Below are 23,325 nucleotides of genomic sequence, written 5' to 3'. Positions count from 1 at the left end.
CTTAGGGATCATTATCTCCACTTTAGAAGAAACGAGCTCCAGAATGGTCAAGTGACCTTCCCAGAAGCGGTGAAGTCACAATCAGATCCCACAATCTTTCACAACCTGTTCTGTCCCTGATGTATGTGTCATACATTACACAAAGCACTTTCACATGTCACAGCCTTTTTAAACAGGTATTTCGATGACTATTTTCCCTTCCAACCTAAAAGCACCTATAAAGCAGGTATCATATCTTATTAGTCTTTGTAGGGAAATGGAGCCTCTGGGTGTTTGTTATCTTCGCCATGCTTAGGAAGGAAATGGGATGAGTTCAAATCATGTATACTTTTTCCCAGCCTCTCATGCATTCACACTACTCATGCCCAAGCTGCTCCCTTGCCATTAACACATCTTAATAACAAGAGTTTACTGAACACTACTAAGTGTCACAAACTTTACTTACCTAATGAATTAACTTTTGTTAAACACTTAGAAAAGTCCTGGCACATATTAAGTATCTGTTATTGTTGTACACTTAGAAAAGTCCTGGCACATATTAAGTATCTGTTATTGTTGTTATTATTATTTAATTATCCACATAGCCTGTGAGGTATGCATTATTTTCCTCATTGTACTGGTAAGGACTCTGAGAAGTTAAGTGACTGGTCCAAGATCACACAGTCTCTGGAGAACTGGGAAAATACCATAAAAGGGAGTTCATACCTATACATCCTATTAGCAAGCATATTTCAGATTACCAAGAATTATTTTATGTACTAAAATGAAATTCCTCAAAGAGGTAGCCACCTCCACTACTCACCCTAGTGACCCTGAGCTTTCACTTATAGACCACCAGTAATCTAATGATTTAGTGGATAAACCATTAGAGAAACCAGAGGCCAAAGTTTTCCAACCAATGCCTAAAAGCCAATAACCAGAAATGAAGAAAATAATGACTACCAACATTTATTGAGCACTTATATATAGTGCTCTATAACTTACAGCAACTCTGCAACGTTGCAACTCTGCCAAGTAGATATTATCTCCTTTTTACGGAACAGAAGATTGAAACTCAAGAGGTTACGCTAAGCCCAAAGCAAGCAGTGGACAAGGTTTGGAACCCAAACTCCTCAGCCCCAAGCCCTTGCCATTTCCAACATACTATGCAGACTTCATAGGCATTACAGGAAGGAAAGTGTTAATCAACAGGAAGATCAAATGTGGTTTGCTTGACTGGGCACCAGGCACTTTAGAGACGCAGCTACTGAACGAGATAAAAATTATGCAACTTGAAAGATCATTTGAGATACAAAATAGGATGAACGAACCGACACCAGGTGATGTTGCCCCTGACTTTCTGAAGGTAACCCTGAACCACATCTAACATTACCACCCCCTGACACTCCTTTACAAAGATTGACTCAAATTATCAGGAAAGCTGAATCTCAGATCACCTTGAGTGACAGGTCCTAGATCTGTCCTTTGAGGTAAGAGAAAGTAATCTGCTAAGAGACAGCCCTTCAGATCTGGAGACAGTAACCACATCCCTTATGAATTTTCTCTCCTTCAGCCTGAATGTTCCGCCCCTCAAAGGACACTGGTCACCTCCACTGTACACTTAACAACCATCCTTAAATAAATGAGGCTAATGATTGTCTACAGCAAAGAATTAATGAAGCTTTATTATAGAACAAAATAGAGGAACAAAGATAGAAGTCCTTGAATGGTAAAAATATCAGCTCAAATTCTTGGCCAAGTGATAGGCAACTCAGAGACACTTTATCCCCCTCCGAAAAGACAGCGCTTTCACGATCCCCAGAACAACACTGGCGCCAGGTTGCTGCCTGAGTCTCAGCAAATCCATCTGCCTTCTTTGGAGTGGGAAGTCCAAGTTCAGAACAAGGCGCTGACCTCAGAAACCTACTGGCTCCCCGTCCACCCACACACCACCATGCATGGTGGGGTCTGATCTGGACAACACCATCACCCGCAAATCACACGCCACACAAGGAAAACGAGAAGGCTTTATGAAAAATCCAAAGTTTATTGCAAATTATATTTTGCTTCCCTTCGTTCTTCATTTTTACAGGATTTATTGATATCCATGATTTTTTCACAGATGTACTTGTTGACTTTGGAGAGTCTCTGTGCAATTTCAGTTTCATCCACAGTTTCTTGTGCTATTCTGTCGTACAAACACTCTAGACAGGGAAAAGAAACAAGAACGCCAAGGATTAATGGTACATTCGAGTGCATATCTTTAAGGGAGAGAAAGGAAAATGTGCCTCCTGACATACTTCCAAAGTACCAATTCACATATCTGGCATGGCTGTATTTTAAATTTTTCAACACAAAGTAGATATACACTGTAAATTTATACTTTAAAAATAATGATACAACACCCATGTGTCCACTCCCCTGCTTAACAGGACACCATTACTGGTCCCTCTGAAGCCCCTATATGCCCTTCCCCAATACCATCCTCTCCTTGTCCTCACCAGAGGTAACCACTCTCCTCAATTTTTGATTTTCTTTTCGAGTTAACACATATGCATACATCCTTAAATAACATGTTGTCTACTTTTCCCATTTTTAACTTTTTACAAGTGTATCCATACTCTGTATATCCGACTTTTTTTTTTTTTTCATTCAACATTCCAGTTTTGAGAGTCACCCATGCTGAAGTGTACGTATAGCTGCAGGTCATTCACTTTCACTGATGAGTAGTGTCCTACTGTGTGACTGGTCCACAATCGGCTGACCCACTTTATTGTCCATGGATACTTGGATGGGTTCCCATGTTCTGCAGTTACAGGCACCCTGAGCCGTGTCTCTTGGGGCAAACATGCAGGAAATGCTCAGTGCGGGCTGCCCAGCGTTAGGGTGTGTGCATACTACACTTTACTAGGTGATACCTGGGAAACTGTTTTCCACAATGGTTGTGCCGCCTGGCACCCCTAACAGCAGTGTGTGCAAGGACTGCCTGCCCCATATCGCCAACAGCACTCCATGTCAGTTTATTAAGGTTCTGACAACCTGGTGGGCGTGAAGTGGTACCTCACTGAGGTGATCACTAATGAGGCTGAGGATGGCCACTTTTACTGACTCTGCCATTTGCTGTGAGGAAGCAAGGAGTGAGCCTCAGACAGGACGTGACTGAAGCTGGGCTTTGGCCTACTTCCTAGCATGGGGACCTGAGGCGAATCATTGCCCTAGATTCCTCACCTCACAAACAAGGATAACAAACCACACATGATCTTTTTTCAGGCTGCCATGAGGGATGTGAAACAAACATTTTGCAAGCCTTCTTCAAACTGTAAGGAGCACTGCACCTGTATGAGGTTACTACAGTTATGTTATGTATATGCCACTGCTCGTTCCCAGGGCCTAGCACAGTGCCTGGCACAGGAGCAAGATAAAGTAAGTGTATGTTGAATGAATGAATAAATGAATGAATGCTTTGCTTGGGAAACCTGAGGGGACATAATAATTGTGGACATAAGGGGACTAGGGGTGTGAGTGGGGAATGCACCACTGGGGTATGTAATCGTGGGCAAGATCTTTAACTTGGTTGAACCTGAGCCTCCTGACCTATAAAACAGGAGTGACGGCCCAGTCTTGAGGAACTGCCACGCAGGATAAACAAAGTCTTGTCTACCAGACCAGTGCACAGCAGGCAATCCTGCTAGTGATGCAGAACACCGGCACTAGGAGGGACCACGGAGACTAACTTGTGCTGACCCCTCCACTCACATGGGACATGGCTGAGGCCTGCAGAGAGGAGGTAAGTACAGGCACGATCCCCTGTGGCCTCCGCTCTGAGCCCTTCCTGGGCACGTGGCCAGCCTGCCTACTGCTGCCGTCCAGGCTGCAGGGGCATGTGCTATAGGCCTTCTTTCTTTGGGGCACCATCTCCTCCCTGCGGATCAGGGTTTGCACAGAGAAGCCTTTGAAAGCTTTTAGTTGACCTTCACTACTTCCTGGCTGCTTCCAACCTGACTAATCTGCACTTTGTCTTGTGTTGGCCTTTCCACAGGGAATGAGATGAGAAGGTTCTACCTATGCTGACGCCACCTGCATTTCCCGACCCACTCCAGGCTATCCCACAAATCAGTCTTTGCTCATCTCCTCCCAGATTACCGATTACCCTGGTCTCATCCTTCACCTGCCTAAACCCCAACCATTCTTCCAGATTCAACCTGCTTGGAACCTACCAGGTTGAGTCGGGAGACCCCATTCTGCCTATACCCTCAGTGCTTCCATACTCGCCTGGGTTTTTCTCTATCAAAGCCCTGATCACAATCTCATAGAACTGTGACCACACTGTCTCACCTACAGACCCGAACACGGGGTTCCTTCCCCAGCCCAGGGCCAGGGGGAAGCCGACACTTGCAGTGACGTTGCTGGAAGCTCAACCAAATGAGGAAGACCCCGTGCAGAGGACTGTTTCCAAGTTCAGGGGTTTGAATCTGGCTCTAACCCTAGTTGCTGTGCCACCTCGAGTGGGAACCTCTCTGGGTCTCAGTCTTACTGTCTGAAAGCAGGATGTCAAATCCAATCATCTAAGAAGATTCTTCCAGCTCTAGGTCTCTAGTTCTCTGGAAGGTAATAGGGTGGGTAAAGAGGCAAAGGAGAGAGAAGGGGGCAGGGGAGTGGGTGTGATGGCCCTGAGAGGCCCCGGCATGAACTGGAGACAAGGCAGGAAGAGCAAGGTACAGATGGAGGAAGGTTTTCAGAGGCGCCCACAGAATCCCAATCATTCTCGTTTCCTGAGGGTAAGAGCACTGAACGGTCCCTGAGGTTGATTAAAAGGCTTTCCTTAGACTCCAGATATTAATCACCTGCAGCTGCCAGGAATGTCTCCCTCTGCAAGGGAGCATTTGAGATTACTGCTTAATTAACAAGGTTTATAACAGTGCTAATGGGTCCTATTAAAAAAGTTATAAAAATTAACCAGAACTCAACGCTGTGGCTCATTTGAAGACTCAGACACTCTGCAAAAGGTCATTTGACCTTAATAAGGTTTAACTGTCATTCTGGAGCTTGTCATTAAAGCGAGACTCTCCTCCAGCCCTCCTGCTGTCATCCTTCTAAAGCAGTGTCAGCGTTCACCACGTCCCTCTGCTACACGGTAAGGAGTGCCTTTAAAATCAAAGAGAGAAGATCCTCACCAACCCTGTGAGCACCAAGGCTTTTGTCATTTTGATATGGCAAATGCGAGTAAATGTGGTAAAATCATACAAAATAAATACAAACAATCTCAATCCAGCAGACAGCTTGCATGGGAAGAACCAGTCAAATGCAATCTGGAAGAGCTCAAATAATTAGCCTAAAAATGGGGAGCGTATGGTGGGATGGGAGACAGGCTTCAAACCTGCCTAGCTGTAGTAAAGAAAAAACAAATCAACACTGTATTTTGGTAAGACAAGAAAGCCCTGGAGACAATGGGAAGCCTGAAAGCCCAGTTCAGCTCAGCTCTGATCTAACGCGTTGTATGACCTTGGGCAAGTCGATTTCCTTCTCACTCACCGGCATGGCAAGTAGTTATGGGCTCTAAAGGGTTGCTTGACCCGGCACCTGGGAGGCAAAGATACAGCAAGAAGAGAACAGAGGTAGGCACGGGGTGCTCTGGGACATACAACAGAAGGATCCCCCCACCCTGAGAGGTCAGGGAAGGCTTCCTGAAGGACGGTTCTCCTAAGCACACCTGGGTGGTGAGTAGCAGCTAGCCAGGCAGAGCAGCACGCGTGTCGGGTGGGCAGTCTGATCTATGTTCCAGGTGCCAGGAATAGCATTTACAAATTCCCTAACGTGAGAGGGGACAAGGCTTGTTGGAATACAGCAGTCCATTATGGTAAGAACTTAGTGAACAAGGGGAATATTGCTGAAAAATAAGCTGGAGCTAGAGCCAGGGGCCAGATTATGAAGGCGCTTTTACAACACGTTAAGAAGCTTACCCTTTAATAATGGGCACCAAGGACTGGCTGTGACGGGGTGGTGGTAACAGGATCATACTGGGTTTCTGAAAGATCACTCTGGTTACAAATGGAGAGAGGAGTCTGGCAGTGCTGGAGTAAGGCAGGGGAGAAGTGAGGTGGCCTGGACTACCTGAGGTGCGATGGGTATGGAGAGAAGTGGACGGTTTAAAAGCTATTTGGGGGCAGAACAGATGGAGAGCGGGCACGTGGAAGAGTCAGGAATGAGGCCTCTCTGGGTCCCTGGCAGGTGGTGTCATTTATCAAGACAGGGAACACAGAGGGGCAGAAGGCTTTGGGGAGAAGGAAAAGGAGAGAGCAGTGAGTGGTGCAGATGTGCCAGCGTCACGTGGACATCCAGGAGGAGATGACCAGTGGGCACCTGGATGTATGGATCAGGAACGTGGAAGTGTGAACTGAGGTCAAATACAGATTTGGGAATCAGTCACTGATTCAACAAATATTTATTGAACGCTGACTATATGCTGGCCCTGAGCAAGATGCTCATAAAGCTGATGTTCTAATGGAGGTGGGGAAAAAGACAATCATCAAGCAAAGAAACAAGTAAATAAGAAATGCTCTGCAGAGACTTTAGGGAGGGTGATGTGATAGAGAGCAATGGAAAGGCTACTTCATCAGCCCGGGCAGTCGGGGAAGGCCTCTCTGAATGACAAGGAGGCAGGATGTGCAGACCAGAGGAAGGCACTGCTGGCAGTGGGAACAGGAAGGGGCTGGGAGAAGGCCTCAGTGGCTAGAGCACAGTGGAAACGGGAAGTGTGGTGTGAGATGAGGCCGGGGGAGTCACCAGAGGCCAGATCACCAGGCAGCAGCCAAGATGAGGAGTGTGGATTTCAACCCAGGGCCGTGAGCACGCCGAGGGCAATGGCGACAATGGGGAGTGAGAGCAGCGGAGGGCAGCTTTGCAGAGTGAGAGAGAAGAGGGCTGGAGACAGAGGCGAGGGCAGCGGGAGGGGAGCCCACAGCGGGGATGAGAAGCCACAGCCAGGAGGAGACCTGAGCGTGCAGGAGGGTTTCTCAGTAAAGGAGGAGGGATCAGGTCAAACGGCTGGGGAGGAGGTGGAGCCATGCCCTGGATGAGCAAAAGGAGGAGCCACGGGGAAGCCTGGCAAGGACAGAGGAAGCAGAGGGCTGGGAGCCGATGCCAGGTGGCAGGGGCATTACCAGTGCACATGGGCACTGAATGCAGACAACTCTTTCAGGAAACCTGGATGTGAAAAGGAACAGAAAGACATGGCAGCAGCTGGGTGATGGAAGTGACGTCTAGGGAGTGTTTTGTTTGCTTCTGTAAGAAATGAGTGATCAAAGTATATTTAAATGGTGCTGGGAAGGACCCAGTTGAGCGGGAGGGACAAGGTACTTAGGAAGGCAGGTGGGCTGCGATCCAGTTGGAGGGAACGGCCAGTCCCAAATAAGAGAAGGAAACAAGAGGCAGAAGAACTGGGGGATCCAGTGAAGTTTGTAGATAGGGTGGTTCGAAGCTGTGGGATTTCTTTTTCTTTTCTCTGTGAAGGAAGAGACATGGGCATCTTTTGAAAAAGAGAGAGGTGTGGCCTATCGTGTTCAGGAAGAGTAGAGAAGGTTTAAAAAGGGCTTAGAAAATGGAGGAGTGGATCAGTGAGGGAAACTTGGAGGGCCTGCCTATGGGCCTGCAGACAGTGAGCCTGTAATAGCCCCAAGCCAAACAGCTGAGGTATTTACTTCCAGATTGTTCCTTAGTATTGGGGACCAGATTAGCTGCAAATGACATCATCTGAATGGGGTCCAAAGAACATACAAATGTCTACAGGTCCACTGGGCAGCCAGGACAAGGACTGAATCCTGCCTTTACACATGGACACACCAAGCATCTACCTGGTACGGGCACTGCGCTGGGCCTGGGGAAACAAAAATAAACAGAATAGAACCAGGGTGAGCTCAAAGTTAAAGCAAAGCAGAGTTGGGGCTCAACCCCAGGCTTTCGATACCTGGTTCCAATTTCTACTCTCCATCACCCTGTACTGGGAGCAGACAGGAGGGGGCCTGAAAGCTGCAAAGCACTGAACAATCGTGACCTTCAATGATGTGACCATTACGAGGTCATGTCGGCTCCATGGGGGCAGCTCACTTGTCAACAAAGAATGGACACCTCTTTTCACACCTCAAACGTAACTATTCCAAGCTATAATCCAAGCAGCCCTCTTAACTGTCTTAAGAGGTGAGCGTTCAGCTGAAGACACTGCGACATGGAAGGAAAGTAGTTCACAAGAAACAGTGTGAAGAGTCAGTCAGGGGATCAGCTTGCAGGTCTCAGTGTGGCATTTGTTCAGCCCTCGGTGACTGAGCTCCTACTGTGTGCCAGGACCTGTGCGAGAGGCAAGGAGGACGTGGAGGTGAGCCCGACACAGTCAGACCAGTGCCTGAGGCAGACGCACAGCAGATGATTTTATACCACGGTGTGACAACGGTAGGGCAGCCGGTCACTGGAAGGCACCTGGGACCTGCTGAGTCACAGCCCAACAAGTGTAACAGAATTAGAGGTCAGTCACCTCTCAGGTAGGCAGGGCTGTGTCCCCAGGAAGGACGCTTTCTCAGGGCGACCTCCCAAATTAGGTTCCACCTTTTCAGACAGTGGGCAGACTAAAGGTTACCTCCGCTTGTCTAAAAATAAGTGTCTGCCTAAATCAGGTAATCATGAATCGGCCAGCAACGGGGGCAGCTGTGCTACGGAACAAGCCCCAGACCAGAGTCAGCGGGGGTGGGTTTAAATCCAGGCTCTGAAACCCTGTAGCTGTGACTTCTGGTTGGTCACCTAATCTGTGTCCTTACACCTCGACCTCCAAAATACACCCTAAATCTGGCCATTTTTCTCTGTTTCCACTGCTCTAACCTTAGTCCATGGCACCATCATCCCTCCCCGAGACCACCGCATCAGCATCCTAACTGACCTCCCATTTGGTCACTCCCACTGAAGACCTCCATTACCTTTCTCCTGCAAGTAGGGTAAATCCAAGCCGCTTACTGTGGCCTTCATGGCCCTAAAAGACCGCCTCTCGCCCACCGGCCTGATCTCAGTGTCCCCTCACTCATGACTCTGCAGCACCCCGGGGCTGCTTCACCCCTTGAGCATGCAGGCCTTTGAACCCGCGCTTTTCTGCCTGCTTCACCACCCCTCAGACCTGCACAGGGCTGACCTCTACATCCAGTTCCCAGCTTGAATGCACCGCTTCAGGCAGGTCTTCTCCACCCACCCCAGCCAACACAGCTACTGTATCGCTCGATGAGGCTTCACGGCCTTTCATCAGTACCTGAAATGATCTGATTTGTTCCTGGACATACCTGCTGTCTGCCCCAGAACCTGGCACATGGCCTGTTCAAAATGTACACGCTGACTGAGTCTTGCTTTCTTCATCAAAACATGGCAGTTGGACACTTAGAGACTAGTGGTTAGGAGCACAGCTTCTGAAGCCAGCCCTCCTGGCTCGGACTCCCGGCTCTATCCCTAAAGCTGTGCGATCTGGGCAAGTTACTTAACATCTCTGTGTCCAGTTTCTGCAACTAAAATAGGGATAATATTGGCAGCCAACAGAAGGAGTGTTATGTGTTATGAAGATTAAATGAGTTAAAATATGTAAAAGAATTTTTAACACAGAATCATAAAAAAAACAGAACCTGAAACGTAGTAAGCGCTCAGAATAATTAGCAATTACTATATTCTCTCTGCTCCCATGTACTTTCCTGCCTGTCTCCATAATTTGTATTATCTGTACCGCAACTAGCTGTTCTTGTGTTCGTCTTCCCCATGTGACTGTGAGCACCCTGCAGATGGAGACCGTGTCTTATCCCCCTTTGTGTCCTCCATACCCAGTAGAGAGCCTGGCAAAGAATAAGAGCTTCGTGAATGGATGGAGAGTGGGTGGGAGAGATAGAGGAAAGAAAGAAGGAAGAGGGAAGAGAGGGGAGGAAGGAAGAAAGGAAGGCAGGAGGGAAGGAAAATCAGAGTCCGGGCCAGTGCCTTATCTTTACAAACGACTCCCTGTCTCTCTGCCTTCCCTCCAACCCCTCCCAAATCCCAGAAAAGCTGAATCCAGTGACCCTCAGCTGGTCTTCACCTCACTAAGTGCTCCAGGCATGATGCTAGGACCCCCCAGAACTGGTCCCCTAGCCTCCACCTTCAGGCTCTCTACACAGCAGCGCTCCTTTCCCAACCCGACGCCTTTGTTCCAGATGCTTCTGCCTCCCGAGTACCTCTCTTTACACATCTGCGTCTCCATGTCTGATGGATCCTTCAAGGCCCAATCCAGTGACCCCCTTTCCCAGGAACCCTTCCCTGATTTTCTGGCTAGGGGTTTCCTCCCCTCCTGAGAAACCCCCTCTGTCCCTCTCGCGTGCTAGCTCCTTGAACTGTACTTGTGTGCACAGCTCATTTGCCCTGTTAAATGCGAGCTCTTCTGGGACCAGGTCCATATCTGCTCCTGTGTCCCCGTGCCCAGCCCGGGGCCTGGCATGGAGAAGCTTCAGCAGGTGTCTGTTGAACTGAAATGTGCCCGATACATTCCTGACAGAGTAAAGGGCGGTGTCTCAGCCACTGCGTTTCCAGTGCGGGACCCACCTCTGACGATGCTTAGTTTGTGAGGCGAGAGGGGTGGCTTAGGGACTGCATCTTTCTTTTTTTTTGTGGCAACTCCTGTGACGCTTCTGTTCTTCAGAACATCTGTTCCCCAAATCATGACTGCCAAGTTCTTTGTGTACTTGGAATCTCCTTGGGTTACTTGTAGCTGGTGCCATTTCTCCTCATCAACCCAAATCCCGCTTCCCAGATGGACCTGAAAGGGATAAGAACACAAGCAAGCACCTGTTTAGTCGGACAGGATGGTAGCTGGAAATTTTTCTTGTCCTTTAAAAGACACTGCTGCACAACTGCAAGGGATTTGTTCCATAAATACTAATTAACTTTCTTTAAGGGAAATAATCATTTACTGAATACCTGTAACGTGCCAGGCCTTATTCTACTGCTTTATATCCACTATCTCAAAATCTTCACAGCAACCCTGGAAGGAAGGCGTTGGGACACTATTTTCATTTCAGGTGGAAAAACCAGGTTGAGAAAGGTACAGCTGCTTGCTGAAAGTCACTCAACTCTGAACTTGCAGAGTGGATTTATTTCATCTGGGTGGGGCCTCGTTGTCAGGATGGTTTAAAGCTTCCTAGGTAATTCCTAGGTGTGACAACCACAGCAGGTGGAGTGAGGAGGGAAACCGTCCAGGCTCTGCCACTAACGGAGTGTGTCTGTGCAAGCCCTTTCTGTCTCTGGCTTCAGTTTCCCATGAACTGAACTGGGAGAGTTGGATTTCAGCTAAATTCCTTCTGGCTGAGAACACCTATGATTTTAACAAATTAAGCACCACCACTGTGTCTCTGGTCTGATTCTGACGGCACACAGAACAAAACACAATCTTATGCTCTCTGTAAGGGAGGCACTCAGAAAGTTTCAGTGCAGAGTCATTAAATGCAAAAGTCCCAGAATGATCTAGCAATGAGGTTTGAGAATTTTTTTTTTTTTTTCCTTTCTGGCTCTTTTAACAACTTGAAGACCATTTGCTAACATTAATCATTAAAAAAATTAAATTTTGACTTTGACATTGCTATTTATGCTGTGTTTCTGCTGAGTCTATGGAGGGTGGAAATGGCCTCTGTGGGGATGGAGGAGAGGAAGCCACTGATGAGTTAAACTTTCTGAGGGGAATGGAAAGTCCCTGCCAAGGTCCCTGTCTTCAGAAAGACTGTAGGTCATCGACCTCGCACGGTCAGGAGGCATCTCAGGAGAGTCTGGTCTGAGAGACAGCACGCACACCCAGACTGATGGCAGACCAGCAGGACCCATAGTTCAGAGATGTTTGGAGATCTTTCTACCGAAGGTTGGCTTGGAAAGCAAGGTGGGCACACACAGAACAGATGGGCAGACAGGTCAGCCAGCGACACTAACACAGCCCACCCACAAATGTCAGCAAGTAACCAATCTACCTGCCATATCTAACTTCACTTCCTTTTGCTCAAAAGATCATTCAGACCTCTGCAGGCACGATATGAGATAACCAGATCCACCTGGCCTTCCTGTGTCACAAAATTTGGTGCTGCAAATCTGTTCATACGACTCAGGAAGATAAGTAACGCTGGAGTGAGATGTGCTGCCTGGGGCTGGCTGGGCAACAGAGACCCAAGGTCAAGTCTGGCCTTTTCTCTGCAGTCTGAACTGCAGGTGGGCAGTCTGTGTGCCAGATCAGGCACACTGGGGACAAGTTCTCTGCTGCTCCCTGCTGGACCCCAAGTCACCTCTCTGGGTGACTCTCTGGGGCTACCCACGCAAGCTTCCTGAGATAGGGGAAAACAAGCGATGTGAGTTACGTTAAATGCAGAATCAGAAAGCCTTGGAGATGGAGGACAACTTCAGTTTTCCAAAGATCTCTGCTCTTTTCTATCCTGAGCCTTGCTTTCCTACAACCTTTTAATTTACTGTTCTTAAAAGAGAGATGGCAGTTATCTTAGCCAATGTTCTACAAGAGACAGGGGACACTAATATTTTTTCAGTACCTATAGTGAACTAGGTATGGTACTCTCAATTTAGTTAATCCTCATAATGACCTTAAGAGATGGAAATAGGTAGAAATAATTATTCCTACTTTACAGACAGGAACAGAGATTCAGAAGGACTCATTAGTTTTCCTAAGACATACTATCAGTACGTTCTGGAATCAAATCCTATGACCCTGCAGCCCATGCTCTCCCGGCCTTCCTGCTGCCACCAGTGTCACGGTGGTGCTCATGGGGGTGGAAAGAAAGCAGAGCAGTATTCAGATGGCTTTCCTCTTGAGTCTTCCTCTCTACCTGCCCGGCCACTGCCCTGGCCAGCGCCCACTGCAGTTCACACTGCAGTCAGGGAAACCTGGAGCGAAGCCACGGGCTGGCCTTCCCGCCTCCAGCCCCTGCCCGCTCCAACCCACGCTGTAAACACTGCCAGATTAATTCCCTAAAACATAGCTTTCCTTCTTTGACTAGATGACTTCCGCAGTCTTTCAACTCTGTTTTTATGTTAACCCTCTGGAATCTTGAATGGCTCCCTGCTTCCTGTCACCTCAAATCCAACCTCCTCAGGCGGCGTTAAAGGTCCTCTAGAATCCTGTTTCCATTCAACCTGCTAATCGTACTATGTCCGTCACTCAATCATGCCCCCAAACTCACTCATTTCCTCCTACTTCCCGTGTGTGGTAGGTAACAGAAAGAGGATGGGCTCTGGAGTCTCCAGCCCTGTGTGAATCCTGGCCCTTCCACCTACTAGTTGGGTGTCTTCGGCTAGTCACTTTACCTCTCTGAACCTTACTTTTCTCAGCTGTACCAGAGGCAGATCACCACCTAATTCATAGAGCTGTTTTGAGGATTCAGTGAGATAACATGAGTCAAACGTCAGGAGGACAGCACACAACCAGAAACTGTTACTTCCTTTGCCTTCTTTCCCCCATCCATGTCTCTGCTCATGCCTCTCCCCCCACCCAGGGATGAATGCCTTCCCTTATGTCTTCTTAAGCCTGCTAATCTTTCAAGCCCCAGTCCCCAGTGCAGGAAAACCTCCTTCACTACTCCAGGGCTAAGTTCTATCCCTTCTGAATTTCTAGCCTACTGAGAGGCTTCACTACCTGATTCAACCCCATGTCTCCGTGGGGAGAGGTCGAGGCTTTGCCTCTGTTGCCTCCTGCAAAGTGATCAGGACTAGTCTGAACACAAAGCAGTAAGAAACTGATGCGCATATTTAATATGTCTCAGTGTCATGGCTTTCAGTTCTGATGAGCTGCTGTTCCTTGGAGAAGAAAATATTTTCTGACATGCATTCGAATACAAGGCCAATTTTACAGCACAGAGAGAAGTGGCCCTGGGTAAGACCAATCACAGGTATATGTTGGGGCATTTGGGACAAGGGCTCCTGAGGTCAACAAAGCTCAGGGTCATCTGGAGCAATGCCCCACTTTCAGGGATGCAGAACAGACTGGAAAGAGCACTGACCTGGAAGCCAGGTGATCCGGCTTCTAGTTCCTGCCTGCCTGCCTCTGATCTGTTGTAGAACTAAAGACGAGCCCCTTCTCTGGATGTATTTCCCCATCTATCCCATGTATAAATTAGACTATTTAAACTTTAATGGTCTTTGCAGCTTTATGATTCAACGAGTTTTTGAAATAAAATATCTTAAGACAAAGAAAAGCAATGCACTTTAGCAAAATCAGAAAGTAGCTTTCATGGCAAGCCCTATTCACATAAAGCCCCATTTGACCAAAATGTTAGCCTTATGCTTTCAAGGGAGGTTACTAAAAGTATGGCATCTGGTAGGATGGGACTAGATCAGAAAAATGTCCTTGTGAAATGTTTTGTAGGACAAAACCAGTTTCCTGCTAGGAAATGGATCCCATTCCCATGCTCTAGGCAGCACAGAGATTCAGGCAGAAAGAAGGAAGGGTCAGAAATGACTGCAGAGCCAAGAACAATGATGGCTGCTTCTGGGATGTGGGGACTGCTGTTCTAGGAAGCTGCCATCCATTTCCAGTAAGTCTGCTTCCTTCCTCTCCCTTAATAAATTTCTCTGATTGCCAATTAGCTGCAAACCAAAGCCAGGTTAGTTTTATAGCAAAATGTTGGCAATAATCGATGAAAAAGGAAATCTGGCACTTTAAAGATTTGTTGTGCAACTCGAGAGTGAAAAAATTAAATGACCTTTGAGAGACCCATTTTCCTGGAGGAAAAACGATCCTTTGCAAAGGAGACCCTCATAATGCTCAGAAACTGTCCGTCAGTCTTCAAAGCAAGAGAGAAACAGATTTCTCTTAGAAGTTACTTTAAGAAAAAGTCTGTAGTCATTCCACAACATGATCATGACTAAAAAGAAGTCAACAAAGACAGAATAGTCTTTTCTTTATCTTCAGTTGGGAAAGGTTCACCAAACTTAGACACACGGTTTGAGTCATTGTTAATGACTATGGAGAGCATCAATCTGATCCCACCTGGCACAGACAGAGATGCTGAGGCCCAGAGAAGGGAAACCCCACTCAGAGTCACACAGGTAGGACAAAGATAGAGCTAAGCTTAAACTCAGGCTCTGGGCTGCCTACTTCCACTCTGTCATGCCACCTCTCACCTGCAAAGCAGACTCTTAAAGCTTGCTGGCTGCAGCAAGGCAAGGCAGAATGGGCCTATGGTTTGGCCCTCTGGAGGGGAGGAAGTGCTCCATGGAGATGAGGGCAGCATATCCAAGAGAGCCCGAAAGACTAACAAGTTTCATTTCCTTAGCTTTGGCTATTTGCTTTGGCTCAGTCTGGCCAGCTGCAGGGATATATCTGGACAAATCCAAATAAAACAACCTTTTCTTTCTCATCAACCCACTGGGGAACAACACTAGATAAACAGAGACCTTTTGAAGCATAAGGCTTGAAAAACAGACTGACACAGATGAGTCTCTGGGGAGAAGGAGAGGTGATGTCTGTAATGTATGCCATGGTAGCAGAGAATATTACAGTAAAACTGCATCTGACTAGTGTCTAGACAAAGGGATCCAATATATTTCCTCCAAGACGAATTCATTTGGATGTTGGAAGAATATTAGAAGTCTTCTCCCTGCCCTGCTACTATATCATCATGTGACTTTAAGACTTCCAAAGGCTATTCCATTACTTTTCACCCCTGTACTAATATAACTACTAATATTGCTTAAGTTTTCTTTCATAACATTTTTTCAAGAGTCTTACAAAAAAATCTGAGGAGTTATATGTCGTCCTAGGACTGTGGGCTAACCACGCTGAATGTACGACTTGAAAGCAGCTTAGGGGTAAGGAGCATGTCCCATTCACCTCTGTATCCCTGGCATTTTATTTATTTATTTATTTATTTTTTAAAGATTTTTAATTTTTATTTTTTTTAATGTGGACCATTTTCAAAGTCTTTACTGAATTTGTTACAATATTGCTTCTGTTTTATGCTTTGGTTCTTTGGCCACGAGGCATGTGGGATCTTAGCTCCCCAACCAGGGATTGAACCAGCATCCACTGGAAGGCGAAGTCTTAACCACTGGACCGCCAGGGAAGTCCCATGTATCCCCGCCATTTAGGGTGGGGCTTAGAACACATAGGTACTTTGTAAACAGTGAATGGATATTGAGTTGTATCCCTATCTGTAAATCAGATATTTCTAGATCACCTTATAAACGTTACGCATCTGGTTTCATTGAATTATCATTTTAAAATACATTCTCACTAATAAGCTATTTTTAAATGTCAGTTTAGTTTTACAGTTGCTTTGGCCCAATATTTACCAAAAAAAAAGAAAAAAAGGAAAAGGAAGAGAAAAAGAAAAAGTCCTAGTAAAGCTCCACTAGTTATAACACATGGATTCTGGAAGCAGTCACTCAGGGCTAGGCCAGGAGGCCAACTGGTCAAGCTGTGTCTCGGGAAGCTCCCACCATACTCTCCATCTTCACACTGACTAACCAACACTTGCAGGGAATGGATAGTGAGCTTGAAACACTACCTTGCCATTGTCTAGGATATACTTGTCCATGACAGGTGCAGGAGCGGGGTAATAGGACGACGTATTTGCTTCCTCACTGAAAGTGCTCCGTAACTCCGGCTCGGGCTCGAGACATTCTGACTTTACTTTTTCCAAGTCAATGGCGGGACCTAGGCAGTTAAGAAAAGAGATCTGTCTAGAACTCCAAGGAAAAGAAAAGGCAAATATTTTAACTAGGCATCTATCAGCACATAGCGGCACACAAAAAATATGTTGGCTTACTTTTGTCCATTGGACTACACTTAAACCCAAGCTTGAAAATAATATGAGGTATGAATGTCACAGGGGAAAAGGTGGAAACTGGAAGACAAGAACGGACGAGAAGCTAGTTAAGCATGAATGAGAAGCAGTCTTCTAGGGTGTCACTGTCTGAATGAAAACACAGGGGACTCGACTTCCCGCAGAGGAAAGAGGTCCCATTAAGACCGGGGTGGAGACCGGGTGGCAATGACTCCAGTATGCAAATTGTGTATTTGCCAAAACCCCATCTCTGCAGCCTATGTGAAGTAGGCCACAGCAGAAGATAGGAAAGCAGGGGGAGAAATGCAAAGGCCTCCCCCTTCCAAGACCTAGTATCTAGGCAGGAGCATTTCAACCAAGAAATTAAAATACAATACAGATTAAGCCTCTGATTGCCTGAACCAGCAGCTACCCTGAGTTTTATTTTAATGCAATGAACACAAATTATGTACGGTTTAAACTGTGAAAGGCAGCTAGATAAATGGTGGTGGTTTCTAAGGGGGATATTTTCTTCTCCATTAGCTTTTAAAAATGATGGACTATTTTTCAAATCGCCTATTGTGTCTTGATTACCAAAGGGCAGAGAAACAGGATGAAAATGAGTAAATAAGGCCAAATGACTAGATTAACTTTTGCAGGAGAGCAACTCCAAAGGCCAACGGAGAGTTTAGCATCCTGGAAATTCTCCCTATGCAAATACTTCAGGGTTTAATGGGAGCAGAAGGTCAGCTACTGCCAAAGCCGGTCCCCAAGGCTGTGCATATAACTTAAGTAACCAATGGGTTTCAGGGTCCAACCTTCCCTTATCCCTACCATGTGGGCCACTTGGGACAGAGCTCTTTGTGTACTAAAGCCCTCACCAGCAATCTAGCTGCAATTCTATGTTCAATTGCCACACCCTTGCTTTGGCTGGTGGTCGGGAAGGTATTGGTGATTTTGTTACAAAAATTCCCCATGACAGGGCTTCCCAGAACAAGAATATCACTCCTGAGTTGCTGGCAGCTGTCATCTGCAAGACAGATCTCTGCAGTCTCCAATATTTAAGTTTGAACACACAAAGCTGAATGCAGCATGGTTGGGGAGCAGCACAGCGTTGACAAAAAAGGAGGGCTCATCTTGGGAGACCACCTCCCAATTCTGCGTGACCTACTCAAGAGCTGGGCCTAAGGCTTAGTCTTCTTTGTCCCCAGCACCTGGAATGAGGAGGTGCTCTCTGAATGTTTGTTAAATGAATAAAAGAATGACAAGAATGAATGAATAATTCTAAAGTTTCAGAAGCAGATGCCAAACTGTATCTTCTCTCTGTGTGAGATCTCGGTTGTATTTCTGAGATATAAGCAAACTCAAGTGGAGCATTTGATCTTTTCTTAGATCAGGGAAGAAGTAATTACTTCAGTTTCCCCAAAAGGGCCTGGCCAAGGTGGCATCTGAGGTTTCTTCCTGCTCTGACATTCAGCAACACGAAAACGGAATGGGCTGAGAGGCGGTGGTCCATGTAGCCACTGGAGCACAGGTAATCTTTGGCAAGATAGCCTCCCTCCTCTGGAGCCTCCTTTTCCTTCTATGAGAGGAAGGTGTTGGAGAAGAGATTGAATCCAACTCAGCTCTTTCAGTCTAGTTCTCTCCCATCCATCTCCACAACGGCTGCTAAAGAGATCTACTCACGACCAGGTCCTGCCTGGCTTAGGCTCCTATTACCCTCAAAATTAAGGTGCACACCATAGATAGCCTCCTGAAGGCCCAGAATCACCAGCCTCCTCTCTACCTCTCGCGCTCAATTCCTGCTCTCCCCTGACACTGCTCACGTCCCCCAGATGCTGTGTCGTCCCAAGCCTCTGAGCCTTTGGACGTGCTATTGTTTTGGCCTTGAACGCCACCTCATCTGCCTGCCAAGCCCCTGGTCAGACTGCAGAACAGAGCTTAGATGTCTCCTTCGTGAGGCCTTGCTCTGATCACTACCAAGTAGGGGGTCTCTAAACTGTAAATACTTCCAGCAAGTTGTACTTGCAGTCATCGACCAATCTGTTGTCCACATCAAACCGTTAAGCTCTTCAAGGGCAAAGTTTTACTCTCTTGGCAATCCTGGCACCTAGCCTGGCACGTTGCAGGCTCTCAGTAAATTCTTCATAACATGAGAGGGGAGAGAAAGTTGTGGGCAAGAAGGAGACTTCAGTGGGCTGGGGCAGAGATTCTGAAATAAAGCCCTGCTGCTGAGTGGAGGTGCTTGGGGGCGGTGGTCGGGGTGGGTGGGAGGGAAGCTGTTCCCAAATATCTGAAACCTGTTTGCAGCCGTGAAAGTAGAAGCTAGGGCTGTACAACAGAAACTGGAAACATCTAGCCAAGGGAACGGACAGTTCAGATGGCTACAGGGGGGCACGTGAGGGACGTCAGAAGGAGCAAGGGCTGAGAGCAGAAGGTCACCTCTCTGGCTCCACTCTCCGCTGGTCCCCTCTTCCTGGGCTCCGTTCCAAAGTGGCCTAACCAGGTCCTCTGGACGCTCCCCTCCCCCGATGATAATCAGATGCACTCATTTGTTTCTATGCCTGCCCCCCACTAGACCGTGAGGCCCGAGGGCAGGCAGAGACTGCGTCCTTCTATGTCAGAGACCAGGGCTCCACACCATGCCTGGTTCCAATTCAACCCTCGACAGGCAATTTTACACATCAGTAATTACTTAACCCTTCTGACTCTGTTGCCTCACCTGAAAGGAGGGATGACAACAGTGACTTGGCCAGACTGAAGATTAAACGAGTTACATATGATTAATCCAGACTCGGGCACGAAGCAGGTGCTCAGTAAACAGTGGCTCTCCCCCACTGCCCCTCCCCCACACGAGGGTCATACTTGGGGGCTCAGTTAGTCACTGCTAGTCCCTGGGAGCCAGGGCGCTGCTGGCCTTCTTTTGCCCCAAGTGCCTAGCACAGGCCCAGCCCAGAGCAGGTGCCTGCGCTCCACAGCACACCCTCGCTATGCTCCCCTGTGCTGGCCTCCTCAGGGACCAACGGAGCTTTGTCAAATACTGAGGCTATCGTACTGGGATCTTCTGGCTCTCAAGGAACACTATTTCCCAACGTACCCGATCAGCACTGTTTAAAATACCTGGTGGCTGCCAGGGAGTTTTTTTTTTTTTTTAACATCTTTATTGGAGTATAATTGCTTTACAATGGTGTGTTAGTTTCTGCTGTATAACAAAGTGAATCAGCTATACGTATACATATACCCCCATATCCCCTCCCTCTCGCGTCTCCCTCCCCCCCTCCCTATCCCACCCCTCTGCACCGCTCTCCTCAACTGCCTCCTCTGGCATTGTATACAGAAGGTACCTGGTGCCTCAGCAAGGAGGAGAGACCAACCAAAGGCTCATCTTGGAAGGGGTGTGTCAGGAGACCTGGGTGTGGATCCAAGTTGCGTGACCTGAGACACGCCACCTCACCTCTCTGAGCCTCAGCTTTCCTACCTGCAAAATGGGGACTTGCCAATAGCCACCTGATAATGCCTCTGGAGAGACTGGCACTGAGGCAGGCATAGAACAGAGGCTCTGACACAGGCTCAGAAAATGGCAGATGAATGAAGGAATGAATCAATCAGTAAAGCAGGGTGTTCAGTATTACAGAATCAGAGAGAAAAGGAACAAAAAGCATGTGGTTTCTTTGGGGAGAGGAGGGAGGGCCTCTAGTGCTTTTAATTTAAAAAAGAGAAAAAACACTTCATTGCAAATTTTAGTAGGCTCCACTATGATGTTGGCAATTTACATCTCATTACAACAAACGCTTCAGATTGCTGTTTTGCTTTTAAAAATTTCTGAGGCATTGTTCTCCTTCAAACATACGTGACCAAATTAGCCACAACAATAAGCACTTGCGCTAAGAGACGGCATGGCACGATCTGGTGCAGATATTTTAAGTAACAAAGGAACTTTTTTCACTTGTGGGAAGAGTAGGAATCAAAAAAAAAAAAAAAAAAAAAAAGCCTTTTGATCCACTTCAGGTTTATTTTGGAGAAAATATACCTTCCACGCAGAGAAACCTCTCAGCTGGGTAAAGAAAGCTTTTGAAAGAGTATAAAAGATAGTGCTTGTCTTTTCATTCAGTCATTCATGAGCCCATTCATCACACAATCCCTGACTGCAGACCAAGATGGAGCCCTGGAAGAGGCACTGGGGACCCAGAGACAAATACAGCACGTCCCAATTCTGGACAAGTTGAGAATGTAACACGTAAACCTCTTATTACACAGCATACAAATAGCTGTGAGTTGATGGACAAATACCGAGTTTAGTGCTAGAAAACCTGGTGTAAATCCTGGTTCTATTATTTCCTTTACTTTTTTAAGCCCCAGAGGCCTCTCCCATGAAATGGGGATCGTGGCACACAGTAAGGGGCTTGGTAAACGTTTGCTGGCACAACAAATAAATGAAATTATACCATTCTCTGTTCTTGTCTAGCTTCAACTGGACTAACGCTATTCTTCCTGAAAACCTGTCTAAAAAGTTAATGCTTATGTTACTTCCAGGAGGCTTAAAAATCACCTATATCTTCAAAATATATGTTTGGACACTAAATACCATTTCTGATTTCGGCTGAAACAAAAAAGGCTAATAACATTAGATTTTTTTCTGAAAAAGTATTAAAGCCTTCCATTCATTTCTGCAAGTAAATAGGAAGTTTCTCTGCTATAGGTATAATTCTAGTTTCTTTCTAAATGCAAAATGAATCAAGTCAAAATACTTAAAGCACACCCCTACTGTAGCACAGAGGCACACTGGGTTTGGCAAAAAAAAGATGATTCCACTTGTTGAAAAGGACCTGAGCATGGGAACAGCTAGTAGCAATGAAGGCCTTGGAAAGAGACAGCGGCAGGTGGATCCCCCTCTGTGGGCCCCAGCATCCCCTCTGAAAAGGCATCGGCCACTCTCATCTGCTGCCATAGCTACGCATCTGTTTCTTGGCCCCGTTGTGCTTCCAGTGAGGGCTGGGACAAATGTGGTCTCATTCCTTCAGGGAGCATCTACTAGGCGCCTACTAAGTGCCAGCCCTGGGTTAGGTGGCTTTGAGTGATGTGCAGTCCAGTAGTGGAAAGAGATAGGCAACAGATCATTACCATCCTGACAAGGGTAAGGATAAAGACTTGGGAACAGAAGCAAAGGACAGGGTGCTACACCTGGAGGAGACTAGGAAGGCTTCGGCAGGACGGTCACCAACTTCTGTGCTGGGGCCTGGAACTGGTTGGGAGGGCTGGGGTGGGGTAGTTATCTTCATATGGTGAAGGCAAGCGGCACATAATGGAGGCTCACTGACCGACCGGGAAGTAGGCAGCATGATGATCTGCACAGGTTTGGGGAGGGAGAGATCACCACTGGCTCTGGGGTCGCGGAAGGCTTTAGGGAAGAGGGGAGCTCCGACTGGAGCCTGATGGGTGATAAGGTCTAGGGAAGGTGGAGGGCTGGGCAGGCAGGGAGATGGCATCACCATCAACAGCGGCTCCTCGGGTCCTTCCCCCAACCCTCCCCATTTTCTGAGGGCCCTTTGTGCGTGAAGGCTGGGGTAGGCTTCGCTGGGCAAAGGCAGGAGAGGCCGTTCTAGCCTGAGGTACTGGATTGGACAAAACCCCTGCAGCTCATGTGGATGCCCTCACAGTGGGGCTGGTCCCTCGGGGAGCCAGAACCGCAGAGCAGAGCTGGAATGGACCTAGAGAGCCCCCTCTCTATGGGGTATAAGCCCAGGAAAACAGGGGTGGCAGGAGCTGGCCCAAATCCCCAGTCGTGGGGGTCAAGGTATTTTCCCCACTGTGAGGAACTGTAGATGCCCATTTCAAAGGACATATTTGCTTCTCCCTGAAAAGGAAAGGTGACCAACACCCGCTGAACATCTTCTTTGTTAGTACCTTACGTTGAAATACCTATTATTTAAACCTTTTAATCTTGACACCTGAGTGTCAAGTTATTATTCGTTTACCATCTTCCTGGTTAGGACGGAAACTCTGAGGACAGCTACCGTCCTGGTCACGGCTATATCCCCAGCACCCAGCACGATGTCCCTGGCCCACAACGAACACTCATTAAACATGTGTTGAATGAAACAGGTTAATCCTCACGGCAGTCTTGCAAAATCTATCTTATTATCTTTGCAGAGGCTCAGAGAGGTAAAGTAACTTGCTGAAAGTCAAAAAATTCAGGGTTGCTAGACTCCCAAAGACTTGCTCTTTCCTACACCTCTTCGGCTGACTGCAGTTTTCAGACTGCACGGGCTTCTCACGTAATGCCCACTCTGTGGGACCCTCAGCCCATCTCTGACCTTCTCTCACCTTCCTAGGGTGTCTGTGAAGATCCACCATCGTGCAGGGGGGCAGCTGGGAGGAGAGGGTGTCACCAGGATTCATCTCACCTCTAGGAGCTCTGAGCCTACCCCCTGCCAGCTGGTGGCCAAAGCTGGGCTGGTTCTTCGTCTATGGTTCTTCCACCTTCCTCCCCGCCCAACTGTCTGGACCCAGGGAGCATCCAAATGGCAAGGATATGCAGAACAGCACAGGC

At 47.4% G+C, this 23,325-nt stretch overlaps 2 protein-coding genes across 2 annotated transcripts in view; both read right to left on the bottom strand.

Annotated features, from left to right (window-relative positions):
* AGBL4 (AGBL carboxypeptidase 4) overlaps nucleotides 1–23,325 on the bottom strand; it is a 1,403,755-nt gene that overhangs the window by 202,823 nt on the left and 1,177,607 nt on the right. The window lies entirely within an intron of this gene.
* BEND5 (BEN domain containing 5) overlaps nucleotides 2,026–23,325 on the bottom strand; it is a 46,999-nt gene continuing 25,699 nt past the window's right edge. The window contains exons 4-6 of the mRNA XM_061186607.1: nucleotides 16,518–16,666; nucleotides 10,567–10,780; nucleotides 2,026–2,183 (exon numbers count right to left, since the gene is read on the bottom strand). Coding sequence (XP_061042590.1) covers nucleotides 2,026–2,183; nucleotides 10,567–10,780; nucleotides 16,518–16,666 — 521 coding nt within the window. The remainder of the gene's footprint in view (nucleotides 2,184–10,566; nucleotides 10,781–16,517; nucleotides 16,667–23,325) is intronic.

This window comes from Eubalaena glacialis, chromosome 3, assembly GCF_028564815.1.
Source record: "Eubalaena glacialis isolate mEubGla1 chromosome 3, mEubGla1.1.hap2.+ XY, whole genome shotgun sequence".
Classification (NCBI taxonomy): Eukaryota; Metazoa; Chordata; class Mammalia; order Artiodactyla; family Balaenidae; genus Eubalaena; species Eubalaena glacialis.
The sequence above is the reverse complement of the archived record's forward strand: the minus strand, read 5'-3'. Positions and strand labels throughout refer to the sequence as shown.